At 34.9% G+C, this 12,386-nt stretch overlaps 1 protein-coding gene across 4 annotated transcripts; it reads left to right on the forward strand.

Annotated features, from left to right (window-relative positions):
• Positions 1-1,192: 1,192 nt before the first annotated feature.
• LOC106874064 (uncharacterized) lies at positions 1,193-10,473 on the forward strand. 4 transcript variants are annotated; one of them, XM_014921641.3, is made up of 2 exons: positions 1,193-1,232; positions 8,125-10,473. In XM_014921641.3, the coding sequence occupies exon 2, from the start codon at positions 8,779-8,781 to the stop codon at positions 10,282-10,284; it is 1,506 nt and encodes a 501-aa protein (XP_014777127.2). In that variant the 5' UTR covers positions 1,193-1,232; positions 8,125-8,778; the 3' UTR covers positions 10,285-10,473. The 4 variants fall into 4 exon arrangements, with proteins under 4 accessions (XP_014777127.2, XP_052828780.2, XP_014777128.2 ...); XM_052972820.2 differs by lacking the exon at positions 1,193-1,232 and adding an exon at positions 3,543-3,676; XM_014921642.3 differs by lacking the exon at positions 1,193-1,232 and adding an exon at positions 4,342-4,425.
• Positions 10,474-12,386: the final 1,913 nt, after the last annotated feature.

A 12,386-nucleotide genomic window follows, 5' to 3' on the forward strand; every position in this document is an offset into this window, starting at 1 on the left:
ATTTAGCCCCAAGTCAAACCGAAGACAAATAATGTTCCAATGGAGACTATTACATCTTTATGCAAATATTAGACTTTTTCACCATGTAGAGCACACATCAAACTTAGTGTTTGTACCACAATAAAAGGGGCTATCTGTCGATAAAGGTAGACAGATAAAGAAAGTATTTGTTCAGCAATTTCTGTACAAAATTTTTATTTCTTTAATTTTTTTCAGCTGCACTGTTAATGTTTATGCATTTTTTGTGTATTACATGTATTATGTATATGTATGCATGTATATTTGTGTAAGTACTATGTTCATGTATTTTTTGTGTATATATGTTTATGTATGTGTATGTATATATGTGTATGAATGTGTATACACAAATATACATACATATACAGTACTAACAAAAATATACATAAGCGATTCAACTGAAAAAAAAAAATTAAGAAATAAACACTTTTTACTGAAATTGCTGAACAAGTACTTTCATAATCCGTCTACCTTTATCGAAAGATAGTCACAAAAAGTACTCATTACACTGTGAAGCAGTTGGTGCGAGAAAAGCATCCGGCTGGAGAGACCAAATGAAAAATGGTCCCAGTGAGCGAGACCTTGTCTTCTGACTTGTCAACGTTGGGAAGTAACTCTGAATATGAACTGAGTCAGTCCATGACAACTCACCAAACCCATGTCAGAACGGAAAGCAGACGTGAAGACGTGATGATGATGACGATGATGATTAGTCTAGTTCGAACAATAAATAAATAAATAAATGAATAACAATAATCAAATATTTTATGTTAAATCATTGCTGAATTTCTTTTCACTTTATTACAAAACTCCGTGAAATAAAACAAAAATTATATTTATATCAATTCATTATCCAGTATCCTTATTTATATTTAGCCCTAAGTGAAACCTAAGACTAACGTCGTTCAATGGGGATCATTCCCTCTTTCTGCACATATAAGACGAAATTATTCAATGTGTTACTTAGCAGAATGCGATTTAGGGAAGATGTGGCTGCTACTTCTAGCAAGCCAATCGACCACGTAGGTGTCTCCCATTGGTTCGTCCAAACAATGTTCAATGAAACAGATGGAAAAAGGAGGAGAGTGAAACGAAGCTTCCTTTTTTTTTTTTTATCTCCTTTTGTGCTACATCCGTCTGTCTGTGTGTCGAATTATCTCCCTTTAACGTGTTTACATCCTAAAAAAAAAGTTAAAGGATGGTTGGAAGGAACGGTTAGTATATATAATATATATATATGTCTATATAGATATAAGCACATATATTTCATTATATGTAGCTGACACGTATATATTGATATTCATTTATAAAATGTAGGGTAAATGCATGCGAAAGCTACAGTGTAAATAGATGCATTCTTCTTATAAACTGTATAAATGCATCATATGTACTTGCATGTATGGTGATGGTCTGTTTTGTAGTTGGTTAATTTAAAAACTATCCAAAATCCAACAACAAATATGCATTTACTCTAATTCATATTAATTCATTGTGCATGTATTATATTGTGGTCGATGTAAATCACTTTGAGCTTATCTCTTTCTTGTGTCGTCTCTGTCTGTGTTTATACTTCACACTATATTTCTGTCTAAATCTTTTCTCTTCGCTTGGTTCTTTTCGTCTTTTCTTTTTTCTACCTCGCTGTTCCCTCTCTCTTTCTCTCTCTCTCACTGTTGGTCTGTATTTGTATCAGACTCTCTCTAAATTGTTATGTGTGCTTGTAAAACAGTTTAGAAAAGACAGAAAGAAAAAAAAAAAAAAAACCTCATATAACTTCTTCGTAAATTAATATTGCCCCGTCCCGTTCTTCCCCATATATGTATGTTTCTACGGTAACTTATCGAAATTTACCGTTTCTACACATGTATTGCTACTTACAAAGTCTCTTTTATTACACACACAAACACAGCTAACGAAGTGGGAACTTCTTCACGATCGCCCGATCCGTTAGAAATAGCAGCTAAATCTTTCTACTACATCTTATTTTAAATGAACAAAAATAAAATGAAAACAAATCTGGCATTATTAATCCAGCTTTAACACCTTTGATCATATATAACTGCTCAACCAAGGTTGATCTCCGTTTAAACTACAAAACATATAGAACAGCTTCTGTGAAATATATACAGTAACTGTTTATTGTACAGTTCAACGGTTGCTTAAAACACCTCCAGAACAACTTGTAAATATTGCTGCACCGTTTAAGCTGTTATTTCACCAAACATTAAACTTATCTCTAATATGTGAGAAAAAAGATTGTTTCTGTGATGCCACTTAACTTCTCTCTGATTTTTTTTAAAAAATACATATAATTAATCCTACTTGTGTGGATTTTCTAAAATTTTTAGCCAATTATGTCACCCAAAATTTGCTAACTTTTACAAAGTTTTTCATATTTTAAAAGTTGTCTTGTCACCGGTAGATAACTTTTACCATCAAATATTGTTAATACAGCTAGAATTACACCGTGCTGAAAGATATATATGTGTGTGTGTGTATATATATATATATATATATATATATATATATATATATATATATATATAGTTGAAATTTACAGAAAAACAAAAGACGAAGACAGGTGTATAAACAACAAACAGGTGTATTAGTTTAACGCTCGGGAAGGTGAGAAAGTCTTTTACGTTTCGAGCCTACGCTCTTCAACAGAAAGGAATACGAGAAAATAAACAGAGAGAATAAAAAAAAAAAAAATTTGGAGCTAGCGGTCAATCATGCATATATATATATCAGCGACGGTTCGTCGCTGGAAAAAGCATCTAGTATTTTGCGCGTAGGGTGAGCTTTCATCACTAGCTTGTGATTAACACACGAGTCCGTGTGTAGCACGTAAGGCTAGGGATGGGAACGATGACCTCCCCTCGCAAATACTAATCGGACACAGAATGTGTGTCGTTAGCCATCTGGAAGAGAAGTCTTCCTGGGGCTATAAAAGTTAGTAGCACTATCCCGTTTTGGACGCCACACTTGGTTGGCAATTATATGTTGCAATATATATATATATATATATATATATATATATATATATATATATATATATATATATATATATATATATATGCACCTATATGTAATATAATGAAATTAACGTCGACGTGTTGTAATAATAGTAATAATTTGAAAATAGGTTTTAAAATAAACTAAATAGAAACATGAGTAAAAATATCCAGTTCTATAAGCGACATACACCCATGTAAAGTTTCTAGAGAGTAAATACTAGAATAAATGTAGTGGTGGGTAATCTTGTACTTTAACGTACCGTTTTCACTTTTGCAGACTAGCTTTTTTTTTCCTTCTAATTGTGCAGTGGTTTTTTTCTTCCTTACAGTTTCGTAAATGAATGATATCAATAATGATAATAAATACAATGATAATAATAACAATGATTTAGTAATTAGAATTTTAAATAAATTCCCTTCAGGAAATATTCTTCACGTGTTGCTAGGAGAATTTCATATTTTTCCAAAACTCAATCACCACCAGGCTTATATACATTTTTATATTGTGAAGCAGTAAATCCATATAATTAATAAACAATTACAGAACACAGCTGGTGTTTGTAGACATACTGAAAGCCGAAAGTTAGAAGAAAACACCAGCAAAATTAAAAAGTAATACATTACTCATGGAAAATCCCCAGGTAAAAAGAAAACTACGTCTGCAAAAGTGAAGTCTCTACGTTTATAGTTTTAGATAACCTAAACTTATTCTTTCAAAGCATGCCAAAGTGCTTTTAGATCTAAACGTGCGTTACAGTATATTTAGCTGTGTTGAACCGGCATCGTTTTGAACAAAAAATGCACACACACACACACAACAGTTGTTTTGTCCCATGTCATCTGTAGCGAAGCAGACCATAGATAATCAAGAGTGGCCCACTGCGTGTATTTGTTGGACATTGTATGTCTTGGACTACATTGTCCAACATGTCTCGTTCTTTTCAAAGGCTGTATGGTGGAATTTGATTGAGATTCGCTTGTTATTTCTAGCAGGTCATTTGACCTGCTAGAAATAGAGGCTAGTGTGTGTTCTCTCTCTCTCTCTCTCTCTCTCTCTCTATATATATATATATATATATATATATATATATATATATATATATATATATGTATGTATATATATATAAATAAATCTATCTATGTATATATATATATCAAGCTTTTTGTATGTGTAAATGTAATTGAATAGTAACTTTGTAACATTCACATATGCATGTACGTACTTATATATACAAATAACTATTTAGTCGTTGCTTAAATAAATCGTTTACGAAAGTATGTCTGCATTATCTGTTTACTAAAAAAGAAAAAGCCATTGATAGCGATAAAGTAACTATTGTTGTTATTGTTGTTCTAGCATTTCTCTGGGCAGTGTCTTGTCCAGTTACAGGTGAGCTTTGAATGAACAGGGCTATGGTCATAGACATTCCAGCTCCGACAATCCAAGCTTTATTCAAACGTTAACATTATATCTAGGACTTGCATTATACGACGTGTCTTATTTTTATAATTTTTTTTTCTTTTTCGAGTGTAAGGAATGATTTGATAGAGATTGAGCTGCTATTTGTAGCAAGTCGATTTACTGTATGCATGAAATCTTATTGCTCTGTGGTAACTGTTGCGGTTTAGAATTGTTTTCTCTTTACTATTTTTATTGCATTTATTTTTCTAAGCGTGAGGTTTTATCCCTTATTTGGTTCGATGCTCTCTCACTTGGTACTGGTACTAAATAAAGCACCTGGTTAATTTTGAAGTTTATTTAAACTGTTTTGTAGTTTAATTGACGGCATTAGCAACGCCGTCATTATTATTAGAATTCGACTGCAGTTATTACAGTCATCATTATTGTTGTGATACAAACGAATGTCACGAATATCCCAGTTTCTCTTAGCCATCTCCACGTTATTTTGCTTATGTTAGCAGTCACCAACATTCGTCATGTTGCGACTGCCGCTAGTGTTGACGTTACCTGTCGTCTTTCTCTAGTGTTGATAAACTAGTAAGTAGTACCAGTTTTATACGATTAAATTAACAGCACTAGTCCTCCGCCATCCAAAATTAATTGTCACCATCTGTCTGTTGAAGTTAGACATCGATATTGTCAGAGTCGGTAGAGTTACCGACAGCTCTCCTTGCAGTATTTAGTCATGGTATTTGATTTTTACGTTGAGTTGAAATCCCTTCTAGATCCGACTTTGCCTGTCATCCTTCCAGGGGCGATAAAATAAGTACCAATTGAATTCTCGGGTAGAACTAATCAACTATATCTATTCCTTACATTTCAGACCTTGCCCCTATATAAGAAACTAATATTTTAAATGCCTTGGGAACCAATAAGGAAGCCTTTATGTCGACGCTCGACCATTCTAGAATTAGCAACCAAATTTTCCTCATGTCACACAATATTGTCTTATGGGATACTTTGGATATTGTTGTCTGGAAAAAGAAAAGATGGTCATGGTTGGAATGTCTCTGATCAGAGGTTTTGTTCGTTCAGGGTTGATTTTGGACTTGTTACTTTGGATGTCTCAGTCGAAAAAAAGTTGTAACTTTGTGTTATTTCGGAAATCATCATCATCATCATCATTATGAACATCATTTTTTCAGCTATTTCTTGGGAATTACTGCTGCCCCATCACATTGCACCTATGTTTCTGAAGTATAGGCAGCATCGTCTTTTAGGGATGAAGAATTCTCTGTGTATGCTCCATCAGTTTTGCTTTGGTTCTGATATTATTTCAGTGTTCCATTTGTTGGTCGGAATATCTTGTTTCAGTCATTGGACTGTAGCTATGCTGGGGCACCACCTTGAAGGGTTTAGTCAAACAAATCAATCCCAGTATTTATATGTCTGGTACTACCAAACTGCTAAGTAACGTGGACATAAACTAACTAACAACAATTGTCAAGCAATGATGGGGAACAAACACACACATATATACACAACAAGTTTCCATAAAGTTTCCATTCACCAAATTCTTACAGAGCATTAGTTGACCCAGGCCTATTATAGAAGATACCTAAAATGCTATACAGTTGGACTGAACCCAGAAACGTGGTTACAAAGCATACTTCTTAACCATGCAATATGAGTTGAATAATTGTTGTTTTTACAATAATTAAATAAGTCCAAAATAGTAATTAATTTTTTTAGCTGAGTAAATTGGGGTCATGATCAATAGACTATAGAGTAGGTAATTTAATATCAGGAATAAGTTCAAATCCTTAGACATCTGTAATATTACTGTGTATCAGGGTTCTCCACTGCTTTCCGGATGGAAAGGCAAGTACGTTTTATTCTCATAATAAGCAATTGTGTGGAATGCTACAAATATAACATTACTCCAGCTACAAAAGTTAAACCATGTTGGTCATTATTTCTTTGTAACTTCTGGATTCCCTTTTAGATTTGGCAGTTCCCAGTTGAAGTATTGTACATCTTAATTTGCTGTGAGTATTAGCAGGATTCAGTGATATTGGCAATATGGGTATGAGATGTTTTGGCATTGCCTATTTGATGTTACTGGTTCAATGCTGACTTATTTCACATCAAGCATTTTAATATTTCTCTTGTTCTCAACTTCTTTCTCCCCCCCCCCCACTATGTGCAAACATGTTCCTCTACATGTATGTGCCATCATTCTTATACATGACATGTCCAAACCAACACATTGTTTTCTCAAGATCCTAAAACCAACGTACCTCATTAAAAGCATTGGTGTTGGTTCTGGTGCCATGTAAAAAGCACCCAGTACACTCTGTAAAGCGGTTGGCATTAGGAAGCACATCCAGCCATAGAAACCAAAGCCAAAACAGACTGTGGAACCTGGTGCAGCCCCTGGCCTTGCCAGTTTCTGTCAAGTTGTCCAACCCATGCCAGCATAGAAAACGGACATTAAATTTTGATGATGACTACATTCAATTCCTCTTATACCCACTTTTTCTCTTAAATCATCTGTACTTTGTCATTCATGCACATTCAGCAGAGCATGCTTGCTTCATTTCTTTCCAGTCTTCATATATCCTTCACATTCACTGACCATATTTTGGTTACCATGCTGCATTGCACTTTGTGCACAAGTTGCATATAATATATTACTCAGTGGAAGAGAGAATCCTTTTTGTTGCCTTCAGAGAAATTTTTCCACTTTCAGGACACGCATTCTACTGGGGATTTGGTCACTTAGGTAACAGCTGCTATCAGCTACTTGTATCAAGCCTTCCAAGAATTTGAAAGAATGTATTTTATTTTTGCTCTGATTGCTAACTACTCCTGTTTGTCTGCCACATGCAAACCTGTTGTTCACCATCAACCTGCCTGTGAACTCAGTTCACCTCTTGTGCACCCATAGATCACACCATGTACTCTCTAAAGTGTCCCTGTCTACTTCTTCTCCACATATTCAACATGACCATACACACACACACACGCACACACACACACACACACACACACACACACGCACACATGTATGAAGGTCTTTTATACAATTTCCTTCTACCAAATCCCACTCAAGATATGTTTGGTGTTATTTGCTTTTAGTGCCTTGCAGAGGTATTGAACCTGGAATTAGGTTGTGAAGCAGATTTCTTAACCACACAGCCATATCTGTACCTCTTTATATGTACTGCTTCTCAATAGGATCCAGCAAATGGCTTAAAAGTTCTTTAGAATGTGGGGACAAAAAATGCAATTGTGTGGCTTTGTGAGTAAGAAATTTGCTTTGTAGCCATGTGGTTTTGGGTTCAGCCTCACTGTGCAACACCTTTGCTAAGTGTCTTCTGCTATAGTCCTATCTTGACCAATATCTTGTGAGTAAATTTGGTTGATGAAGAATCTGAGCATTCAGCTGTAAAACTTTGCCTCAAATCTAAATGATGCCGTTATGGAAAAAAACAGATGCTAAACAAACTTTGTTGTTTTCCACAAGCTCTTTCAGAAAGATGTCTATTACATTGAAGATTGTTACAACTGGGAGACAATACAGGGTCAAAGTCTTACTTTATTCATGAGTTTTTTTTTATTGTTTTTATCTTTCATATTATAAATATCAAAATTTAGATAGATTTTATTTTTCTTTATTTTTAGATGATGGAATACAACAAGCAGCTGCTGTTTTTGACAAGAATTCTTCACTTTTGAATTTTTGAAAGATAATTTCTTGATGTAAATGCATAAATATATCTGCTGAAAATTATTTGGCAGACTTGCAGAAAATAAAAACTGGTTATGATTTTATACTATTCTGCTATGTCTTTGAAAACTAATGCTGTTAAGAAAAGGAAAAAGACATTACCAAAGTATATTGCCTTCAGATTCTACCCAAGTGATAGGTTATTGGATAAATGAATATTGACTATGGAATTCTATCAGCCTTTTAATTCTTGATATGTCTTGAAAACAAATTTGATTGCATTTTTCAAATGGGAGGAGCAGCTGTAAGCATTGTTTTCAAAATATTTTTGTTTTCAAAAATTAAAACTGATTTTGGAGAATCTAAATTCAAAAGATGAAGTTATTACAGACAATGAAATCAAATTTATAAGTTAAAATTAAAATATATATTTATATATACACACACACACACATACTTACACATGTATGGGTGTGTATGTGTATATATAAGTATATGTATGTAAAGAGAAAGGACAATCCACTAACAGTTAAATATACATACTAATTTGTTTCTTTTAAAATACCAATTGTTATTAGTTGCTGTCTAGAATTTGACCATTAAAAATTATGGATAAAAACTTGTCACCGAAACCATTTCCTTGTGACTTGTGTGGAGAAAGTTTTTCACGTCGCAGTACTATGTTGCAACATAAACGAACTCACACTGGTGAGAAACCGTTCCATTGTGAGATCTGTTCAAAAGGATTTACACGACCATACACACTACAAAAGCATCGTCGCTGCCACACGGGTGAAAAACCATTTGCTTGTGATATTTGTGGTCGTAATTTCTCGCGCAGCAGTACTTTGCATGAACACAAGCGAACACATGCCGGTGACAAACCGTTCCAGTGTGATATCTGTAGGGACAACTTTTCACGGCGGAGCACATTACTCCAACACCATCGCACGCATTCTGGCGAGAAACCGTTTCCCTGTGACGTTTGTGGGAAGAAGTTTACGCGTCGATACACTTTGCAGAAACATGCAAGAGACCACACACGTGAAGCACCATATCACTGTGAAATATGCGGGTGCCGGTTCACACGGCCTTTCGCTCTTCAGAAACATCGCCGCTCACATACAGGAGAAAAACGATTCCATTGTGATGTATGTGGGGAGAGTTTTTCTCGAAGAAGCAACCTGCATGTTCATCAAAGAACCCACACTGGAGAAAAGCCCTTCAGCTGTTCGTTGTGTGGCAAAAGCTTTTCTCGCAGAAGCAATCTACAAGTACACATACGCAGTCACTCAGGAATTAAGCCGTACTGCTGTGAATATTGCAGCAAACGGTTTGTTCGAAGCAGCACACTGTTAGAACATAAACGCATTCACACAGGTGAGAAAGCTTCATTCCAAAACTTTAATCCTCCTCCTCCTCCTCCTCCTTCTGTTGCCATCAATCCAACTACTGTTGTCAGCAACAATAACAACAACAATAATGCTGAGAAGAATAGTTGTGTCATGAAAAGTTCAATTGATGACAGCCACAAAGAATTTGTTTTCAGTACTAACAATAACAACACCAACACTAACAGTGACGTTGCCATGGGAAATGGTAAACAGTTTACCTACAACATTATTACAGCAGCTGCTAACAACACTTTTCAGAATACTAATGGAGACGAAAACTCTCACAATGAGGCACTTCTTGCAACAGATAATAATATGCAATTCAATCAACCCAGACTAGCCACCACCACTACAACTGATGGCTCTATGTTGCACTGCAGCAACTGTGGAAAGCCATATGCCCAATGTTGCCATGTACAACACCAGCAGCTGTTGCTGCAAAGGGGAGCAACCTATTTACAGTCGCAAGCCAGGACCCGGTTATCAGCTTTGGTGACAGCCAGAAAATGGCTTGAGCCGCCCACTGTGATAGTAGCTGCCTCTACCACTGCAAACCAGACCAGTATGCCCCCGAATGCTGCTGCCACAGCGATAGCTTATTCTGAACCTTCCAAAACAGGCCTTCAAACTAATCTTGCTGCAGAGACACTGCCACCTACAGCTTGTAATACACTGGTAGTTGTACAACCCCCAACTGCTTGCCCTATAATGGAAACCTGAATATTTCACAACAGATTGAACTGCTCTGAGCCTCTCTGAAACTTACTGGTGTGATACACAGATATCCACCAACGTCTAAAGTGGTAATATTATATGCAAATACAGCAATGATGGAAAATACAAAATTGGACAATCTCTTTTTCTAAATTGTTAAAATATTCCAGTAATGATAAAAAAAAAAAAAAGAAATTTTTTTTAAGTAAGGTAAAGTTAAAAGAAAAAAAGAAATGAGAGTTAAAAAAAAAAATGAGTGACTGTTTTTTTTTCATGTTATAATTGAAGTTATATTTGGCTAATCTATTTTTGTTTCAACTTTAATATGATTATTATTAAGGCAGTGAGCTGGCAGAAACGTTAACATGCTGGGCGAAATGCTTAGCGGTATTTCGTCTGTCTTTACGTTCTGAGTTCAAATTCTGCCGAGGTCGACTTTGCCTTCCATCCTTTTGGGGTCGATAAATTAAGTACCAGTTGCATACTGGGGTCGAGCTAATCAACTGGTCCCCGCCCCAAAAATTTCAGGCCTTGTGCCTAGAGTAGAAAAGATTATTATTATTATTGATTTGCATATGAAGTGGGGTTCTTTTTTTTTTTTGTTCTATTTAAATACACTTATGATGCATACACTTATAATTTCCACTTGTTATACACAGCACTTCAACACCTTATATATATATATACATATATATATATATATATATATATATATATATATATATATATATATATATATATGAATGTTCCCCAGCCTGCCTATTTGATACCCCTTTCCTTTTTGCTAAACATGTGTACATCTGTTTACCCAGGTATTTGTACTCTCCTCTTGCACTCACACACACATGCAGACACACGCACGTTTGCATTCTCACAAGTCGTTTCTCTGTTATGAGCATTCTCAAACATGCATATAGTTGCCTAACCCAACATATACATGTGTATACCCAGCCCAGAAACGAGCATACCACCACCATGCCTCCTTCAACCCAAATAACATTTCTGTATACCTGGATAATATACATGTGTCTCCTGTCCAGCATACATGCATACATATCTGTGCATGTTGCAACAATAGTACATGTATTCACATATGTACAGTATACTACTGCAGATCCTACTAATGTTTGTATGTGTGTAGTACACAGCACACAATATGCACAGCCCTCAATCACATGCATGTGTGTGTGTGTATATATATATATATATATATATATATATATATATATATATATATATATAGTTCCAGGTTTTTGTGGCTTAGTATTTCTCTCATATCAGTGCACTCATTGAAATATTATTTTTGACTTGCACTTCAGCTGAAAAGTTATTTTTGTGATAATGCATTTGAGTGATTTTTCAGATGTTATATATATATATATATATATATATATATATATATATATATATGGGTGTACCTGTCTACTAATTGTTAGGTTAACTTGTTTCTCTGCAATTTCACCAGTCCCCTCTCTCTCTTTCTAATGTTATTTTGTTCTCCTCTGTATGCAGTTTAATGTATTTTAATGTGTGTAAACGTGCATATATATATATATATATATATATATGTATGTTTGTGTGTGTATTGAAATTACGAAATTGATATTGGAATTCAATCTTTTGTTGGGGAAGAAAATCAAAACACTTTTAATAATGAATTTTTACTCGGGCTGGAGTGTGTCTGTGTGTATGAGTGTGAGTTAGGAGACATTTGAATTTCTTTGAGTTAAATGTGATGATGTTTTAACACACATACACACATACAAACACACATGTATATACACAGACACATATTAAATCTTACCAAAATCAAACTCATTTAATCTGAAGTGTGGCACATAACCACGAAAAAATTCAAAGACACACACACACACACAAGGTGCAACATATCCCCCCAAGGAATGGTTTAGAAATAGAATGTCCTATTTTTCCATCAATTTAGAGCAACTGGCCATTTTCGTTGCCTTGTTTAGGCAGCCCCAGGTCAGCCCTGACCAAATAGACATATAATCAAATATTTTCCAGCTGTGCCCATCCTCTCTCTCTCTCTGTATATTAGGGACTACATTATCCAATGTGTTCCTTATTTTTAAGACACTTCGGTGTAT

The sequence above is a fragment of the Octopus bimaculoides genome, chromosome 14 (assembly GCF_046866305.1).
Source record: "Octopus bimaculoides isolate indiv1 chromosome 14, ASM4686630v1, whole genome shotgun sequence".
Taxonomy (NCBI): Eukaryota; Metazoa; Mollusca; class Cephalopoda; order Octopoda; family Octopodidae; genus Octopus; species Octopus bimaculoides.

Bases quoted from the DNA above. Each gene is read 5' to 3' on its own strand.
- LOC106874064 (XM_014921641.3), top strand. From the start codon at position 8,779: ATGGATAAAAACTTGTCACCGAAACCATTTCCTTGTGACTTGTGTGGA.